The following is a 20,993-nucleotide window of genomic DNA, read 5'->3' as shown; positions in this document are numbered from 1 at the left end:
AATCTGGGATATATGTGCCTCAATTACTAAGAATAATTTGCAAGTATTTTAATTTCCATCTGGTTGATGTTAGTAGTTTTAAAGACACATTTAAAAATTCACTGTACCAGTAAAACTGTCAAACCCAAATTGAGGGACATTCTACAGAATTCTGATGATTACTCTTGAAAAATATCAAGGTCATGAAAGATAAGACTCAGAAGCTGTAACAGCTGGAGGAGGCTGAGGAGACAAGATGTGTAAATGCAGTATGGAATCCGGAGCAGTGAAAGGACATTAGTGGACAACTAGTGAAACTGGAGTCACTTCTGTAGTTCAGTGAATGTTGTCCTACCAGTGGGTACCAAGGGTGCTCCCCATACTGGCATTGCAACTCTACTCTGAGCTTAAATTAGGCAGCAAGTCAAAATAGGCAAATTTTAATTTATTGCAATATAATTCACAGTAGAAACCTAGTTTCAGAACTAGAAATGTTAAGAGATCAATAGTTATCAGTTTTTTTAGTATCTGATTCTCAAGTAGTAATGTGGTTTCCTAGAATACTACCAGGAACACATGATTTTATTCTTGGAGAAAATAGTCATTATTTTCATTTCTAGAATGAGCAGGTGACTATTTTAAGCTTAATATTTTTGCCAAGCACAGAAATGCATAGCTTGGTACGATATTCAGCAGTGAATTCCTGTTATCTGCTGTATGCCAGGAACTGAGTTGGGGATGCTGGGAGGGGGTGAAACCTGGCCTCTGCTTACAGAGCATATCGTCTGATGTGGGCCCTGTAGATAGGAAAGAAGCTCTCTTCATGCACTGTTAATGTATCTGCATTTAAAGCATTTGGTGTTTGGGTTGATAAGTTATTCCTTAAAAACTCTCTTATTGCAGATTTTCCTTGGCATTGCCTTACAACCTTTGCATCTGGGAAGTCCTAGGAATCTATTGTTGCTAGCAGCATCTGATAATCATTAGGTTGACTAATAGGAAATTATTTTTGTAGCTCAACATGGACGAATAGCAGCAGTTTCTTATGGTTCATCCTAGTAATACTACTTCATTTTGAAGAAGTATCACATTCTTTGTAAATTTATCACTGTACATAAATTGGTTTAAAATAAAATAGTGTGTATAGATGCCTTGTTTCCAAAATCCAGGCTAACACAAGCAGGTGTTCAAACTTGAAATGCAATGCAGAACAGTCTTGTTTACTTATACAAGTTCTGCAAGTGTATTGATTAATATCCAGAGATTCTGCGCAGTTAGATTTTGTGGAATTTTTTTCCCCACTGAGTAATTAGGAAAGAACTAGTGCTTTCTAAGATATGCTTTTCATAAAAACTAATTTTGGAGTTTCTTTCAGACAGCAAAGATTTCCTAGTTTCTGTCCAGCACTGAACACCATACATAGGTTTGGAACTCACAGTCCTCATTGGCAGTCACATTTAAGTACAGACCATAAGAACTTGGGTATATTCCTGCCAAAGGCACCAACAATTTTAGTTGGCAGAGAATGAGAGAGTTGTTTCTGTGTCCATAGGAAACTAACTCTGAATGATATCGTTTTCCTTTACTCCAGCTGCTTGAGATTACTGGTTTGTTGTGTTGTTTGTTGCTCTCACTTCTTGGGTCTCAGCTTGTTAATGTGTAGGATGAGCAAGGTAACACCGCCTACAGAAAAAGCAGCATGTTTTCCCGCATTCAGCTGAATGAGACAAATACAGTAAAATTGGAGTCCAGACTGTCTTTTAACATTGCATAGTTATTACTTTCAAACACATTTGCCCCAGTTACTCAGAAATTTTCCAGCAGGTTAAATTATTGGAGAGAGCAGTTGAGTTCTTTACCACCACACACATTCCATGTCTAAGAATTTGGGATGAGAAAATGAGGATCAAACCAAATTGACTCATTTTATTTAGCAAAGGGTTGATGGCTTCAATCCCTGTTGTAGAAGAACAGCACACAACTTCTTTTAAGTTTCTTAGTCATCAAGAGACATTGAGAAATAAGCGGCCAAGAGAAACAAGGAGGGCTTGAGTTTAAAGGAGACAGAGGGTAGAGATTTGTTGGGTTACATTTGAAGAATGTTACGGGTGTAAAGTCTAGTAGGACTTAGCTACTGGTCTAATGTGGGAGGAGGAAGAAGAAAGTACAGGGCCTGGCCTCAGATTTCTGTCCCGTACACTTAAGTGCTGTCTAGTGCTACTAGTCAAGAGACAGAATATTGAAGCAGAATATGAACTGGGTGGGACTGCCAGTGATGCATTCAGCTGTGTAAGTAGTGAACTAGAAGTGCCTTGAGACTATGGAGGTCAAAGGGAAGGGGTATAGGAAAGAGTAAGTTCAGAGTGATAGAGTTGTAACCAAGTTAGATGTATATGTTAGGGTCCAGTCGGGTAGGGCCAATAAGCCACCATGGCTGGAATCCCAATGATCTTAGTGGCAGGTTTTAGATGTCTGTGAGAAACTGCAGTGGAACTGTCAGGTAGGCAAGTATATATATATATATATATGCATTTGAAGCTCAAGATCAGATTCTGTTTCCTCGACTTCTATCTCTGTTACTTCATAGAATATTTTAGGTTAATTTTAAAAAGCATTGAACAAATGAGCAGATGTCAGTATATTATAATATTGCCAATAATTTATATATAAACCAGCAGCTGGTTGGGAATTAGGTACAAAGCAGAGAATTGACTTTTTTTCTGGACCTGTTTTACATAATTTTTGATCACTGCATCTCAGTATTTACCTGAGTTGAAATATTCCTCTTAGAGTCACGAATGAATATACCAGCGTTTGGTTAATGTTAATGGAAATGTTTTGTCATTGTGTTCTGGTCCCTGTGTTCAGCTGACAACTGTTCCTTGCAACTGCTACCATATTCCAATTTATTGTATCATACACTTAAAGAGATTTTTTATATTCCAGGGCTTTTGCTGGAGTTATTTTCTATTAATACTTGTAGATGGGAGACATTTCTTAAACTCAGAGCATTTGTACATTGAGGCAGCATGTTCTATGATAGAAGTTTGAAACTAAAGAAGTCTGAACTATCTTCCCACTTACTTACTAGAAAGTGAAATCTAATTTATCACAGGATAGAACTAGATATTATTCATTCATATTATCTGTTTGAGAGTTTGCCAGAATCCAAGTTGTTATGGCAGAGACATATAATTATTCATTGTAAAGCACATCATTGAGTTTCAGCTGCGGGCTACACTCTTTTCTTTGGGGTAACAAGGCAGCGCATGCTCCCTTCTCACCAACATGGATCTTACATAAGTGCCATGTCTAAAAATACATTCAAAGCAGTGTGAGACCCATAGGGATGTGTGGTGGTTGTTTCTGCCTGGTTTCTTCTGTCAAGCAGAGCATCTTAGAAAACGAGGTGTTTGAATTGGTCGTGTAGCAAGTAAAAAGAAATCAAGTAGTTCTGGATTAGAATGACAATTCTTCTACCCCCTCGTTGTTACCTAATGTTTCAGTCTCTGTTTGCTCAGTAATATATGAAAAATAGTATCTCCCTTGCAAGGGTCATTGTGAAGACTTTGTTTATTTCCACGGAAGGGCCTACAGATGTCTTTTCTGGCATCATTTTTTGGTTGTGTGTGTGTGTGTGTGTGTGTGTGTGTGTGTGAATCAGCGCCTAATAGCACTATATGCACAGAATTATACTGTTCCTCCTGTAGCCATGAATGAAGATCAGAATGCTCTTTTTCCAGCTGTACTCTGCATTTATTGAGAATAGATACCTGTTCTGATTATGCACTGTATGCCAAGTGCCAAGCACAGAGTAGAATTTCCTTAGTGGATTTGTTCTAGGTCCAAAGTGTAGCGGGCCTGCTTCTTAGAGACTGCGTTATACTCAGCAAAGTCCCAAGATACTATATTGTTAATTTATAAGGAGAAAAACATCATGTAGGTGGCTACAAGCAGTACTCAAATCTCTGTGTCCGATCTGCATGCTCTGTTGTAGAGTCTGTCCTACATAGGTGATCATAAGCAGAGAATGTTTAGAAAGCCTGAAGTCAAACCAAGAATATGCTTCTCAGACTTTTGTTTATAGAGCATCTGAGGCTGACCAACTCACTCTCCATATGATACATTTTATAGTCAAGCCTTGCTAACCTTGAACCCATTTTATTGCTCTTCAGTTTAAGTTCTGTGAAGCTGTAATTAATCCTTTTCAAAACAGCTATAATTCTCTTACTCCACTCTGTCATACTCACCTGTCAAAACCTCAGCCCTGGTTAAAACCAACTATTGGTCAGCTTACTTGGCTTTGGCCTTCTCTTTTGTCTTCATTTTGTTTGCAGGTGCCATCTAGTCCCGTGTATTTAAATACTTCAGCTGGTGGCTCTGAAATTTCTACCAACAGTGCTGCCCTCTCCTGAGCTCCAAACTTATATCCAAATGTCTCCTTCATGGTTCATGGTGGAAGACTTTAAGATCAAACACATGTACAGGGTTAACATGACTTTATTTTTTTCACCAAGCCTGCCTCTTGTGTTTGCCTGTTGGTTCCATCTAAAACTTTAGTTTTCCTGGATTCTTCACTTTCCAGTTGTCCTGCATATGATCATCCAAATGTCCCAAAAGTGCCCATTTCTCTTCTTCACCACTGCCTTGGGGTCCATGCCACTAGTGTTTTCTTGCTTGGTCTGTTACAGTGACCTGACTGGTCTTTCTGCTTTCACTCCTACACACTCCCCCAACCCTCTGTGTGCAAGAGCAGAGTGAGCTTTTTAAAATAAAAGTCACATGCCTTAGGTAATCCTCCCATGTTCCACTATCTTGGCTCATTGAATTCCTGTCTTCAGGAATCTTGTCCTCTGCCTTACCTCAACCTCTCACTCTGGTCTTATTCATTTCCAGTAATCGAACCCCCTCCCTAATTGTGTGTATCCTTCTCTCTGACCATAGCTCCTGTCTTTCCAGCTCACTTTCTGTAGTATCCCAGATCCAGTAATCCTTGGATCCTACTAGGACCTTCAAGCCACTACAGACAGGCTATTACCTCCATGACCCCACCAAAGTATGCCATGCCCTCCTAGTTTATGGTGTACCTGACTTAGCAGCCACACCTCAACCTGGGCCCCTGGCTGCTCCCCATGTCCCTGACCCACTGAGATTAGCAGGTCACCTAATCCATCTTCCCTGTCGGCTGGGCCAGCCAGGATCTCCCCTTGAACTCCACTGTGCCCTTACTGGCCTGCTTGACAGCTCCACTTGGATTTCTGATATTCTTCTTTCTGACCTTTACCCACCAAACTGCTCCTCTCACAAATTTCTGCCATTCATTTCAGTTTAATGGCAACTCTTAACTATCAGCATATCCTGTTGGTTCTATGTTTAAAATAAATCCATTGGAGTCCAGTTACTCTGAAAAAAAAAAAAAGAAAAAGAAAGCTAGGATCTATTTGACTACTTCTCACCCTCTTTCTGGTTCTGTACTTGTGCCAACTGTCTCCTCCTGCCTGGATTATTTGGGTTGCCCCAACTTGGTCTCTCCTGCTCCTTTCATACAGTTCACAACACAGTGGCCAGAGTATCCCTGTTAAAACGTAATTCAGGCCGGTTGCGGTGGCTCATGCCTGTAATCCCAGCACTTTCGGAGGCTGAGGTGGGTGGATCACTTGAGGTCAGGAGTTCAAGACCAGCCTGGCCAACATGATGAAACCCTGTCTCTACTAAATATACAAAAATTAGCCAGTTGTGGTGGTGCACACCTGTAATCCCAGCTACTCAGGGAGGCTGGGGCAGGAGAATCGTGTGAGCCTGGGAGGCAGAGGTTGCAGTGAGCCGAGATTGCACCACCGCACTCCAGCCTGGGCGACAGAGTGAGACCCTATATATATATATATAAAAACCTAAGTCAGATAATGTCACTCCTCTTCTCAAAGTCTCCTGAGGGCTTGGCATCTCATCAGAGTCAAAGCCAACTTGTTACTATGGCCTACATTCTCTTGCTCCTCTTCCTTAGACCTCATCACATTCCCTCTATCCATGGCCTCCTCAGGCTGCTTCACACACCAAGGACTGGGGTTTGCTGCTTGGAAAGCATTTACCTCTGCTATGCAGATTTCCATGTGTTTAAGGAGAAAACTCAAATAAGCAAAAAAGGACTGGAAGACCACCTATCATCTTACTTCATGAAAAAAGCAAAAGCATCGTTGCTTTATCTCCTTCATGGATACATTGCTGTGTGCTCACCAGGACCCACGCGTGTGCTCTTGCGTTTTAAAGGCATCTGTACTCCACGCTGACTGTTTTGTCATCTTTTTTCATGTAACAATGTAATATGGGTTTTAATGCCAGTAGATTAGTTCTCCAAAACAGTCCTTGAGGCTGCATAGAATGTTGGTTGAGAAGATAGATACACCATAGTTTACGTAACCAGGCTCTTTATTACTGTAAACAGTTCTGCAGTGAATCTTTTTGTTCCTGAATCTTTGCATGTATCTCTAATCATTTCTAAAGAATAATGTCCTGGAATTTTATTTTCTGGATCAAGCATTGTGGTTTTTTTAAAGTTTTTGATTTGTGCTTTCCTTCAGAAAGATATACTGTTTTTTCCCTCCTAACAGTGGAATGTGCAAGTACCTTTATACCTTTGGCCTGGTCTTTTCTGAGTCATGTGCACATGTAGTACAAACTTCTGTTTAATAAATGAAACTCTAAATATGAACTTTACAGTTAAAAATGGTTAAGAAGGTAAATTTTGTGTTATATGCATTTTGCCACAATTAAAAGAAATAAAGCTCTGATAAATACATTTATAGTTATTTGACAAGTATACTTTTTGGCAGTAATATGAATGTAGGTGTTAGTAAGTAGTTGGTAGGAAAGAAATCTTACCATTATTGTTGTGGTCTTTACTCATTGCTGATTTTTACAAGATGTTTTGGTAATTTTGTCATGCAGGCCAAAACACTAAGAAAACTGATCCAACAAACATTTAGACAATTCGCCAACCTTAATAGAGAAGAAAGTATTCTGAAATTCTTTGAGATCCTGTCTCCAGTCTACAGATTTGATAAGGAATGCTTCAAGTGTGCTCTTGGTGTAAGTATGGGAATGTGGGAAATAGTGGGCTAGTTTGATTTTACTTTTTCTTATCTCTTACTGTATATCTAAATTTCTGATGAAAAAAATGCTAACTTGTCCCATTTTTTTCAATAAAATGATATTTTGTCATTTTACCGGGTGAAAAATAGAAAAAGAAAATAATTAATGTGAGAATAAAATCAGCTTTTTAAAAACAGCATGCCTATTTTCATAATTAGGTTTTTAAAATTTTATCCCTCTGATTTGTTAATTGTTCTCTAAGGGCTAGTTTACCTATTTAGATAATCATCCCAGAGAAACCCTTGACGTCAGGCATGCTGGAATAAGCACAGTGCACTTTGTGCAGGCGTAACAGATCCTGGGTCAATGAAGTTATAAATATTTTATCTTATTTGGTTAGATAGATTAATAGCAAACCAAACCAGCCCCTGCTTTGGTCCTTTAACATATCCACGGCTCTTTATCTAAAGTATTTCTTTTTTCTTTCTGCCACCTCTGTTCTCACTTGTTTCACCTTCAAAAGTCAAGCTGGATTATTTCAGTGGAACTGGCAATCGGCCCAGAAGAAGGGATCAGTTACCTAACGGACAAGGGCTGCAATGTAAGTCTGCTCTGACCTTTCGGGAACTTGGCTTTAGACAAAGAAGAATCAAATTAAGGAAATGGGGCATTCTTTTGGAAAAGATCATTTTACAATTAAATTTTCCTACTGCACTGCATTTATTGTTCAATGGAGTGGGGGACAAGTAAGAGAAAGTCTAGGTGCTGTTGAAATACCTCGGAATTACTTAGTTTTGGAAGGAAAGGAATCATACAAACCTTACATGTGTTAGTGAGACCTGAATGGGGTTGTTACTGTTTATCTGGAGAAGTTTTAAATACTAATTTTTAAAATTAAGTTCTGAATGATTTGGGTATATTTGTACTGGCATCTTATCCTTTGAAACAGCCTCTTCAGGTTATTTCCAGGAAAAAAAAATTATACATTCACAATTCTCTTGGAAGCCTTATTAGCCTTATTTACCTTGAAGAAAAAATGTCCATCAGATGGAAACTCACACTTCTACCCCAGACCTCACTTCTTTTGCTACCTTCCTAGCAGAAGTGCTGACCATTTCCTGTGTGATCCTCATTCTTCCAACAAGTATTATTGAGAACCTGCTTGGTGCCAGGCAGTCTAGAGGTTTGAGATAGAATAAGGAACAAAACAGAGAGAAGTCCTTTGTCTTTATGTAGCTTATAGTCGAGTGCACAAAATAAATATGGAATACATCTGTGTCATACAACAATAAGTACCGAGATGAAAAGTAGAACAGTGTAAGGGTGGGTGTACTGAGAAGGGCATGCTCCCATTTAGATGAGTGTTCAGGGAACATGATTCTAGGGGCTTCTTCTCAGGCCTTGCACTAGTAACATTTCTTTTCCACTTAACATAGTGTAGTGATTTGAACTTTTTACTTAATTTATTCATACCTTGACCTGTACATATAATTTTCTATACATATATAAATGTGCCAAACCGTGTCTGACCTGCTTTTTTCCAAGTGTACTCTGGTTTCCATTCCCACTCTGCTCAGCCCCTGCCTCTACCATTCTTTTCTCTTCAGCCTTCTCTGTAACCCCCCCACCCCCTGCCCATGCTTAACATGTAAGTGACTTAGTAATCTTCTGTGTTTTTCCCCATATTAATGTTTTGTTATTCAGAAAAGGGGTCATCATCAGGTACACTGTCCTACTTGGTTATTTCACTCTGTGAACCTGGTAGAAATTTTTTCAAGCCCCGCCTTTCTTTGCCCCTTCCTCCCTGGGGGCCAGATGGGATTCTGTGAAGGGCAATTACTTTGCTTTTAGATTTCTGCCCCAAGACAATGATATAATAAATACTCCTTTATATATAATCTATGTACTACTGCTTTTTCTCCTTGTGGAAGAGATTTCCAAGGATGGAACTGCAGGGTTCGTTTCAAGTAGTTGTAATTTTAAAAGAAGCTGTTGGATTGCTTTTCAGAAAAGCTAGGAAACTTCATATTGTCACTGGCAGTGTGTGAGAGTACTATTTTTGCACTCATTGGATGGGAGTTTTAATAGCTCTTTTAATTTTTCCATTTTAATAGCTATAAAGTTATTCTTGTAACTTTTTTGCTCACTTAGATGTAAAGCAAGGACCTAGTGACTTTAAACATATTTTCATGTCTTGGCTATTTCTCTTCTCACCTCTGTGAATTAACTGCTCATATCATATACTTTGCCTGTTTTACCAACACAATTGTCCTTTTAAATTAATAAGTCCCTTTACACATCAAGGAAATCACTGTGTTTTCCTGTTACCTTTTTTATGATTTTTTCCCCCAAATCTCTTGTTGGCTGTTGACTTTAAACAGACCGGCCTCCCTTGTCCCACATCCTAAGGATGACCACTGTCCTGACTTCTGCCATCACTGATTAAATCTCATTAAATGCTGCTGTGTCAGCTGGATATTCACAGAGGAAAACAATAAATTTTTGTGAAATTCTGTGATAGTGGGTTTTTTTTTGATGTTATGTTTCAGGACTTCTTTTATACCCTTCAATAAGATCTCAATCTTTTTCATGTAGGTCTTCCATATTAAACCAATTCATAAGTATTTTATAGTTTTGGACCTTATTTTGAATGACTTTTTGGGGTTTTTCTTGACACTTACAATTTAAAATTTATATTGTGAGCATAGAAGAATATTCTCGATCATTGTATAACATAAAGTGTGCAAACTTATTATTAAATAGGTTTTTTAGTAGAATTTTGGATTTTATAAGTATATAATAATTAATCAGCAAAAGAATAATTTTACTTTTCCCCTTATACAATTTTTTCTTTTAGTCACAAGAAGCTCAAAGATCATGTTTAATAACAGGGCAGTAGACAATATTCCTATTTTGTTTTAGATCTTAATTTATCAATTAAAAGTGTGTCATTATTTGGGATTGTTTTTGTTGTTGAGTTTTAATAACATGTCTTTAATATTTTTATCTTTTGCTTAGAGTTTTATGAGTAGCTCATAAATTTAATCAAAGACCCTTTTAGCATCTATTGATATGATCTTTTTTTCTCCTTTATTATTATAGTAGATTATATTAATAGTCATGGTAATATTGAGCCGATTAATAATATACAATATTCTTTTAAAATATTGAGTTATATTTGTAGAATTTTTGCAACTATTTGTAAGTGAGATTAATCTAGACTTTTCTTTATGTTAACTTTATTAGACATGGTGTTAAAGTTATATTAATTTCATTAGGTGAATTGGAATCTTTCAGTGATTTTTTTTTTTTTAAACTTTTTAAGCTCAGGGGTACATGTGCAGATTTGTTTTATAGGTAACCTCGTGTCACACAGTTTATTGTACAGATTATTTTGTCACCCAGGTATTAATCCTAGTACTGATTAGTTATTTTTCCCAATCCCCTCCCCGCTTTTACCCTCCACCCTCTGGTAGGCCCCAGTGTCTGTTGTTGCCCTCTGTGTGTCCTTGTGTTCTCATCTTTTAGCTTCCCTTATAAGTGGGAGCTAAAAGATGCAGTATTTAGTTTTCTATTCCTGTGTTATTTTGCTAAAGATAATGACCTTCAGCTCCATCCATGTTCCTGCAAAGAACATGATCTCATTCTTTTTTTTTTGGTTGCATAATATTCCATGGTGTGCATGTACCACATTTTCTTTATCCAGTCTACCATCGATGGGCATTTAGGTTGATTCCATGTCTTGGCTATTGTGAATAGTGCTGCATTAGACGTACTTGTATATGTGTCTTTATAAAAGAACAATTTGGCCGGGCACGGTGGCTCATGCCTGTAATCCCAGCACTTTGGGAGGCCGAGGCGGGCGGATCACGAGGTCAGGAGATGGAGACCATCCTGGCTAACACGATGAAACCCTGTCCCTACTAAAAATACAAAAAATTAGCTGGGCGTGGTGGCATGCGCCTGTAGTCCCAGGTACTCAGGAGGCTGAGGCAGGAGAATGGCATGAACCCGGGAGGCGGAGCTTGCAGTGAGCCGAGATCGCATCATTGCACTCCAGCCTGGGCAACAGAGTGAGACTCCGTCTCAAAAAAATAAAAAGAACAATTTATATTCCTTTGGGTACATACCCAGTAATGGGATTGCTGGGTTGAATGGTAGTTCTGTTTTTAGGTGTTGAGGAATTGCCACACTGTCTTATTATTTTATGTATTATTGTGAGGTACATTCCTTCAATGCCTAGTTCATTGAGGTGTTTTAACATGAAGAGATGTTGAATTTTATTGAAAGCCTTTTCTGCATCTGTCAAGATGATCCTGTGGTTTTTGTTTTTAGTTCTGTTTATGTGGTGAATCACATTTATTGATTTGCATATGTTGACCCAGCCTCGCATCCCAGGAATAAAGCCTACTTGATCATGGTGGATTAGCTTTTTGATGTGCCACTGCTGGGTTTGGTTTGCTAATATTTTGTTGAAGATTTTTGCATCTATGTTCATCAATAATATTGGCCTGACATTTTCTATTTTTGTTGTGTCTCTGCCAGGTTTTGGTATCAGAATAATTCTGGCCTCATAGAATGAGTTAGAGAGGAGTCCCTCCTTTTCAGTTTATTGGAATAGTTTTAGTAAGAATGGTACCAGCTCATCTGTATACGTCTGGTAGAATTCGGCTGTGAATCCATGTGATGCTGGGCTTTATTGGGTTGGTAGGCTGTTTCTTACGGATTCAATTTCAGAGCTCATTATTGGTCTCTTCACAGCTTCACTTTCTTCCTGGCTCAGTCTTGGGACGGTTTATATGTCCAGGAATTTATCCATAGCTTCTAGATTTTCTGGTTTATGTGCATAGAGGTCTTCCTAATATTCTCTGATAGTTATTTGTATTTCTGTGGGGTTGGTGGTAACATCCCCCTTTTCATTTCTAGTTGTGTTTACTTAGGTCTTCTCTCTTCTTTATTAATCTAGGTAGTGGTCTATTTTATTAATTTAAAAAAAAAAACAACTCTTGGACTCGTTTTGGTTTAGCAATAGGCAGGAATGGTTTTTCCCATCTCACTGTCCTTCATTCATCCTGGTTTTGGTTAGTTCTTTTCTTCTTCTAGTTTTGGGGTTGGTTTGCTCTTGGTTCTCTGGTTCTTTTTTGTGAACTTAAGTTGTTAAACTGAGATCTAACTTTTTGATGTGGGCATTTAGTGCTACAAATTTACCTGTTAACACTGCCTTGCCTGTGTCCCAGAGATTCTGGTACATTGTGTCTTGGTTCTCATTCATTTCAAAGCACTTCTTGATTTCTGCCTTAATTTCATTATTTACACAAAAGTCATTTGGGAGCAGTTTATTCGATTTCCATGTAATTATGTGGTTTTGAGCAAATTTCTTAGTCATGATTTCTAACTTGGCCGTGCTGTGCTCTGAGAGAATGTTTATTATGATTTCAGTTCTTTTGCATTTGCTGAGTACTACAAATTTACCTCTTTACACTGCCTTACCTGTGTCCCAGAGATTCTGGTACATTGTGCCTTGGTTCTCATTCATTTCAAAGCACTTCTTGATTTCTGCCTTGATTTCGTTATTTACCCAAAAGTCATTTGGGAGCAGTTTATTCAATTTCCATATAATTGTGTGGTTTTGGGCAAATTTCTTAGTCATGATTTCTAATTTGGCCGTGCTGTGCTCTGACAGAATGGTTATTATGATTTCAGTTCTTTTGCATTTGCTAAACGGTGTTTTGTGTTATATGCCATATGGTGATGAGATGAACGTGTATTTTGTTGCTTTGGGGTGGAGAGTTCTGTAGATGTCTATCAGGTCCATTTGATCCAATGTTGAAAACAAATCATGAATATGTTTGTTAATTTCCTGTCTCAGTGATCTACGTAATATTGTCAGTGTGGTGTTAAAGTCTCCCACTATTATTGCGTAGGAGTCTAAGTCTCTTTGAAGGTCTCTAAGAATTTGGCTTATTAATATGAGTGCTGCTGTTTGGTTTTTTATATATTTAGGATAGTTAGGTCTTCTCGTTGAATTGAACCCTTTACCATTATGTAATGCTCTTCTTTGTCTTTTTTAACTGTGTTGTTTTAAAGTCTGTTTTGTCTGAAATTAAGATTGTAACGCCTGTTTTTTTCTGTTTTCCATTTGAATGATAGACTTTTCTCCATTCCTTTATTTTGAGCCTATGTGTGTCATTGCATGTGAGATAGGTATTTTGAAGACAGCATACCAATGAATCTTGGTTCTTTATCCAGCTCTGTGTCTTTTAATGGGGGCATTTAGCCCATTAACATTCAAGGTTAGTATTGATATGTGTGGATTTGATCCTGCCATCATGGTGTTAGCTTGTTATTAGGCAAACTTGTTTGTGTGGTTGCTTTATAGTGTCACTGGTCTGTGTTTTTGTAATGGTTGGTAACGGTCTTTCCTTTCCATATTTAGTGCTCCTTTCAGGAGCTCTTGTAAGGCAGGTCTCATGGCAACAAATTTCTTCAGCATTTGCTTGTCTGAAAAGGATTTTATATCTCCTTTCTTTATGAAGCTTAGTTTGGCTGGAATTATAAAATTTCAGGTTGGAATTTCTTCCAGAATGTTGAATGTTGGCCCCCAATCTCTTCTGGCTTGTAGAGTTTCTACTGAGAGGTCTGCTGTTTATCTGATGGGCCTTCCTTTGCAGGTGACCTGGCCCTTCTAGTTTCCTTTAACATTTTTTCTTTCATTTCCACCTTGAAGAATTTCATGATGATGTGTCTTGGGAATGATCTTCTCATGGAGTATCTTTCTCTGCCTTTCCTGAATTTGAATGTTGACCCCTCTAGCTAGGTTGGGGAAGTTTTCATGGATCATATCCTGATATATGTTTTCCAAGTTGCTTACCCTGTCCCCAGCTCTTTCAGGGACACCAGTGAGACATAGATTTGGTCTCTTTACGTAATCCCGTATTTCACAGAGGCTTTCTTCATTCCTTTTCATACTTTTTTCTCTATTCTTTTCTGACTCCTATTTCAGAAAGACAGCTTTCAAGCTCTGAAATTCTTTCCTCAACTTGGTCTATTATGCTGTTAATACTTATGGTTGCATTATGAAATCTTTGTAGTGTGCTTTTCAGCACCATCAGGTTGATTATGTTCTTTTCTATTCTGGCTATTTTTTCTCTCAGCTCCTGTATTGTTTTATTGTGATTCTTAGCTTCCTTGGATTGGGTTTCAATGTACTCCTACATCTCAATGATCTTCATTCCTATCCATATTCTGAATTCTATTTCTGTCATTTCAGCCATCTCAGCCCAGTTCAGAACCCTTGCTGGAGAGGTGGTGTGGTCATTTAGAGGAAAGAAGGCACTCTGGCTTTTTGAGTTGTTAAGATTTCTTGCAGTGTTTCTTTCCATCTTTTGGGCCGACGTTTCTTCAACCTTTGAAGTTGCTGACCTTTGTATTTTGCTTGTTTGTTTGTTTATCCTATTTGATGACCTTGAGGGTTTGATTGTGGTAAGGTGGACTCAACTGACTGGCTTCATTTCTGGAATATTTTAGGGGGCCAGTGCCCAGCCCCCAACTCTGGGACTGTGTACTCTAATTCTGGGAGACTGGTATTGGGCTCCAACTTTGTTCTCTGGCTCCTGGAGGTTAGGAATCCACTGCACTTGTAGGGTGTTGGGGGTAGGGGTGCTCCCAGACCACTAGTCACTACACTCCAATGGGTGGTGTCAGCCGAAGCGTTTCACAGTGTGGTGGCATAGGATCCGTCCTTGTTTCCATGTGCCAGCAGCAGTAGCAGCACACTGGGGTGCACGCTCATCAGCCCAGCAGGTTGCTAGTGGGTACTGGGGTGCCTGTCTCCATTTGAGCATTCACTGCAGTGGCCGTAGCAGCATGGTTTGGGTGGGAGGTGCCTGTTGGCAACTGTGCAGCATTGGTGCTGGTGGTGGTGGTAGCACAGGGTTGGGTTGCTGGCAGGCCCAGGTCTGTGTGTGCACTCTGTGCTCTGTAAGCATAGGTGTTTGCTCTGGGTAGGGGAGAATCTGCTGTTCTCTGTGCCTGCTTTCACTCTTGGGGTAGTGTTGATATAAGCATGGGGTGCTGGCAGTGGGGACAGGGCTGATTGGCTCTGTGCCTGCCAAGGCTCCAACTGAGGTGGCTGTCAGGCATGGGTGAGTTTTGGGGTTGCATGCACACGTGCACTGGTGAGGCACGGAAGGCAATACCTGCCTTCGTACACAGGTGCCAGCAAAACTCTGTTGGGGATTGCTGTGGGCTAGAGGAACCTGCAGTGTGAGGAAGGAGCAGGTGGGCTGGTGTGTGGCAATGGGGGCTGCCCTGTGGGAGCTCTCTGCTGGTCAGAAGCGGTCAGCCACTGCAGGAGCTATGATGTGGGCCCCAGGGCACCCAAGGCTACCCTGCAAGCAGGCACGTTCAGGCTGGGACCCCAGGAGAAGCCAGAAGCCCAAGGGGTGCTCAGGTCGCACTAACCTCCTTCTGATAGGTAAGCCCACCCTGCAGAGTTCAGGTCCAACAGTTCCCCTAGGGCCAAAGTCTCTTATGGGAGCAAGTCAGGGCTTCCCTGGCCATGTTTCACTACAGACACTCCTGCACCAAACCCTCTGGGCTCCACCTCAGCTGGCTGCAATCCCTACCACTTCTCTAAGCAGCTCTCCTTGCCACCTCAAGTGTCCATAGTAGTTGAGGGGCCCCCTGCTGGGATTTAAGAGGCCTGTAGTGAGAGCAGGTTGCCCCTTGCCAGTTCCACTCACCCATTCCCCCAGGGTAATTGTGGGCCAGGAATGAGTCTTGGTGTGCGGTAGCCTCTTGCAGGGTTCCCAGCTTCTTCCCCCTTCAGCCCAGCTTCTGTGTCTTTCCTTCATCCATTCTCGGTGCCTTCCCTCTCTCTGGTGATTTTTAATGGCCTGAAATATTTTAATTCAAATCGGAATTGCATGTTTTTTAAAGACTAGGTAGAACTGATCTACGTAACAACATGATGCCTTTTTAAACAGTAGGTGTTTATCTTTTTAATCACTTCAATAGTAATAGATCTTTTTTGAGACAGGGTCTCACCCTGTCACCCAGGCTGGAATTCAGTGGCACGATCATGGCTTACTGCAACCTCTGCCATCTGGGCTCAAGCAGTTCTCCTGCCTCAGTCTCGCAAGTAGCTGGGACTACAGGTACACACCATTACATTCAGCTAATTTTTGTATTTTTTTGTAGAGGGGGTTTTGCCATGTTGCCCAAGCTGGTCTCAAACTCCTGGGTTCAAGTAATCTGCCCACCCCAGCCTCCCAAAGTGCTGAGATTACAGGCGTGAACCACTGTGCCTGGCCTAATAGTAATCAATCTATCCAGATTTTCCACTTATGTCAGCTTTGGTAATTTAGCATATTATCCATTTCTCTACATTTCATCTTGCTGCCATAGAGTTGCCTCTCATAGATCTGTTAAAATCTTTCCAGTAACTTTGCCTCTATATTCCTGTTTCATGCCTAACCTCTTTTGATTTGGCTCTTTTTCAGACTTGTAAAGGTCTATCTATTCTAATTGTTTTTTGAAGGGCAAGTTTAGTGATGTATTGCAGCAGTACTATTCATTTTCATTGATTGCAGTATTTTTCTTCATTCTGTTTTTGTAGTATCTTCATTATTTTTGTCTTTTTTATTGTGTTCTTCCCTTTTAAGTGCATCTTTAAAATGTATTCTTGTTTACTTTGGAGGCCATTTTCTTCTTGCATAACTTTTAATATGTCTTACCTTTCTAGGTATGTGGTATTCTTCTTTTCATTGTATTTCTGTATACTCATTTGAAATCTTATCTTTGGCCAGGCACCGTGGCTCACGCCTGTAATCCCAGCACTTTGGGAGGCTGAGGCAGGCGGATCACCTGAGGTCAGAAGTTTGAGACTAGCCTGGCCAACATGGCGAAACCCCGTCTCTACTAAATATACAAAAATTAGCCAGGTGTGGTGGCGCCTATAGTCCCAGCTACTTCAGGACACTGAGGCAGGAGAATCGCTTGAACCCGGGAGGTGGAGATTGCAGTGAGCTGAGATCACACCACTGCACTCCAGTCTGGATGACAGAGTGAGACTCCATCTCAAAAAAAAAAAAACAAGGACAAAAATTTTATTTTTATTTCTCTTTTGCATTATAGCATTATTTAGAAGAATATTACTTAAGTTTCAAGTAGCCCTGGGGTTTTATCTCATTTTTATTTCTATGAGCATATTATGAGCCAAAAATTTCATATTGGCTTTTGAGCAGGTAATATGATTTTTAAATGTTAACTGTTTCACAGTTTTAATATCTTCTTTATGGCCAAGCGTATGATTTTTATAAATGTTCCTTGAAAATAAATATATGTTTTCCATTTGAGTTTATAAGGACTTCTGTGCCTATGAAATAAGAGGTATTAGTTATATAAAGTAGAAGAAAGCAAGATTGGAGCAATCAGGATAGAGCCCCCAGAAGATTCCCTGCACTGCACTTCTCACATTTCTGCCTGCCACACTCCTCCTCCTCCTCATTTGTTCTGCCTCCCATGGGTGAACTTCATGTTCCTGAATGAGACCAACCCTCTGCTACGTAATGGCTTCTATCCCATCTTACCTGTTCATGGTAATTCTTCAGTTCTGCCCACTCTTTCCTGTAGCAGCAGACATTTCTAATATACTGGATCGTTCCTGTCAGCATAGAAAAATGTATAGTTTCTCACATCCTAAAATCCCCTCTTTTAGCCCTGTGTCCCTCTCTCTCCCTCGTACGTCGTTTTCCTGTCGTTTATTGCAAAACTTCTTGACAGATTATCTAACTGCATTGTCTTTAATTCTTCCCACTCCCTCTTCAACCTGCTTCAAACCAGGCCTTTCCTGCCTACTACCATTACACTACCACCGTCCACCCCCAGTGCCTTGCCAAGGATAATAGTGATCCTCCTGTAGATAAGCCCACTAGGTAATTCTGAGTCCTCGTCTGCTTTACTTGACTTCTCCAGTGCTGTCCAGCAGCAATACGATGCAAGCCTCATAGGTAATTTAAAATTTTCTAGTAACCACATTTAAAAAGGTAAAAAGATCGGTGAAATTAATTTTAATATATTTTATTTGATCCAGTATATCCAATGTATCATCATTTCAAGATATAATCAGTGTAAGAATTCTTGAGACTTTATCTTATTTTTATCATTCCAAGTTTTTGAAATCTGGCATGCATTGTACCCTACCAGCATATCTCAGCCTAGAGGAGCCACATACCACTGGGTGCTCCATAGCTGTGTGTGGCTTCCTGCCACCAATTGAACAGCACATCTCAGATTCTCCTCCTCAAGTGCTCTTTCCCTCTCTTTTTGCCCTTGTAATGACCACTTACATGCCTATATTGAGTGTTACCTTAGTCAGCTTGCTTATATATTGTGTGCAGCTGCCTTGTGCTAGGTGGTAGGCTAGATTCTGGTGGTACAGTACTGTATCTGAATGTAATATACCTAGTCTTAAGTTTGTGTTGCTCAAGTCTTGTTCTCCTTTTCGCAGTGAAACTTTTTCTGAGGCTTTATTTCCTCCCTCCTCTCCTTTCCAATAAATTAGATATTTTTATACAGCACCGTGTATTGCTTTGTTATAGTCCTTATCACAGTTGTAATGGTTTACTTGTGTAATGTTTGTTTAATGTCTGGATTCATGTTATCCTTGTTTGCTGCTGTGTATCTGATACTTGGAACACAGTCTAGCACCTAATAACTTCTCATACTTCATTCACTTACATGCCAGGCATGGCCCTGCTTCCTTGTAATCTGGTGGTGGACAAGGTGGACATGATACTCCCATCCTCATGGGGCTTTCCTTCTAGTTATAGAGTAGAATATAAGAAAGAAAATAAGCAATATAAATAATGTGATTGTGCTAAAGGGCTATAGTAGGGTGGCGTGAGAGAGTATCTGAGTGTTTGATTTAGAGTAGGTGGGCAGTGCCAGCCCCTCTTAACCCTGTTCTCTTTATAACAGATGTTTTAAATTATCTTTTGCTATCCTGAAATTAAAATTATAGAGCATGTTATTCCCCTACTCAAATAATTTTTTAAAATCTCTATCAATATCTTAAAGTACAGCACAATACATTGGAAGGCACTATAGTCAGATGCACCTACTTAATAATGACTTTTAATTTGAGGGAGAACAATCAGAAGTCACTCCATACAAGTGGTATAGGAAAGTGATAGGGAAAAGTTATGTGACTGACCTTGGGGAATAATGCCAGAGTGAGGCAGAAAAACAATTTTAAAAAATATAATTTCCGTAACCTAGATGTCTTACTGTGCCTTAGAATTTTTTTTTAATTATGAGATAGCAATAACAAGGACTAATTGAGATAGTATTCATCATTTCATGTGTCACCACCAACATAATGATGTTCAGCTCTCAGTCTGTTGGAAGGAGCCTCCGACATCCTCTGTTACATATGTGCATGCAGTAGCTACAGATGCAAACTGATACAGGTGCATTTTGTCACTGACCAAAATAACTATAGCGAGTCTTGCCCTTGGTGGTGTCATTCTCCAAAACGGTGAGGAACTCATAATGAAACTTCAAAAACAGCATAGTATAGGATTCCCTTGCATTACGCATAAGTCGCATTCCTGGAAAATTCAATGCAGAGCATACTTTGTGGTTTTAAACAGACTTTGTTTCTAGAGTCAGATTTTTCACTGACATAAATACACACCAGTACATTTGAAAGCCATCGAGGATGCAGGACAATTTTTTATTGTGCAGGAATTACCCATGCTTCATGTGACATCTAGCAGCCTTGGTTATAAAAACAACCCACCGCCTGAAATGGTTCTACCCCAACGAAACTAGAGCCCATGTCATCAAGACAAGATCATGACAGTAAATTAGGTCAGAGAGGCAGGCAGGGGTCAAATCATGTAGACAGTTTGCTCATAGAAATCATGCTATGTAAATCATGCAAGTTATGATGCTTTGTATTGTACCTTTTTAAGCAGAGGAGTGATATGATCTGGCTTTCAGGTAGGGACATTATATTGTAGCATGGACGAAGGGAAACTAGTTAGGAAAAATGGCAGGACTCTAAGCAGAATATCATATGGTGTCCTGGACTATAGTGACAACTGTGAAGATGGGAAGTAAACACATGAATTCTGGATGTTTGGAGCTGAAGTTGCCAGGACTTGTGGAGAGGTTGGATAATGGGGAAAGGGAGAAGAATCAATGAGAATGCCTTTTTTTTTTTGGCTCAGGAATCTTGTTGAATATGATCCTTTTTTTTTCTTTTTTTTTTTGAGACAGAGTTTTGCTCTGTCCAGAGTGTAATGGCATGATCTCAGCTCACTGCAACCTCTGACTCCCTGGTTCAAGTGGTTCTCCTGCCTCAGCCTCCTGAGTAGCTGCGATTACAGGCACATGCCACCATGCCCAGCTAATTTTTGTATTTTTAGTAGTGACGGGGTTTCACCATGTTGGCCAGGATGGTCTCAATTTCCTGACCTCGTGATCCACCCGCCTCAGCCTACCAAAGTGCTGGGATTACAGGCGTGAGCCACCGCGCCTGGCCAAATATGATGCTTTTTATTGAAGTCAGGAAGCCTGGAGGAAGAACATGTTTTGAGAGAGTACCCTTTTAACTATGTTGTTAGTAATCTCTTGCAAACATCCATGTGGTAATATGATATAGGGAGTTGGATGCATGAGTCTGAGTTCCAGGGAGATGTCAGGGCTGGAGATGGTACTTAACGCCCCAGGACTGTATGGTATTCGTTTTGCCATGGCACAACTAGGGGGAATAACAGGGCCCACCCAGCACAGAGCCCTGCAGCCCTTTCACATTTATAGATTGAGTAGAGAACTGGGAAAGAGAGACCAGTGAGGTGGAAGAAACCCCAAAAGGGCAGGATGTCCCAGAGGATAAGTGGGAAGAATATGCAGAG

At 40.0% G+C, this 20,993-nt stretch overlaps 1 protein-coding gene across 33 annotated transcripts in view; it reads left to right on the top strand.

Moving 5' to 3' along the window:
* PTK2 (protein tyrosine kinase 2) overlaps window positions 1-20,993 on the top strand; it is a 341,630-nt gene that overhangs the window by 177,293 nt on the left and 143,344 nt on the right. For all 33 annotated transcript variants that reach the window (XM_054518897.2, XM_063726842.1, XM_054518900.2 and 30 more), the window contains 2 exons: window positions 6,925-7,065; window positions 7,592-7,669. In XM_054518897.2, the coding sequence (XP_054374872.1) occupies window positions 6,925-7,065; window positions 7,592-7,669 (219 nt within the window). The remainder of the gene's footprint in view (window positions 1-6,924; window positions 7,066-7,591; window positions 7,670-20,993) is intronic.

Source organism: Pongo abelii, chromosome 7 (genome assembly GCF_028885655.2).
Source record: "Pongo abelii isolate AG06213 chromosome 7, NHGRI_mPonAbe1-v2.0_pri, whole genome shotgun sequence".
Taxonomy (NCBI): Eukaryota; Metazoa; Chordata; class Mammalia; order Primates; family Hominidae; genus Pongo; species Pongo abelii.
This window is presented reverse-complemented; position numbering and strand designations above follow the sequence as displayed.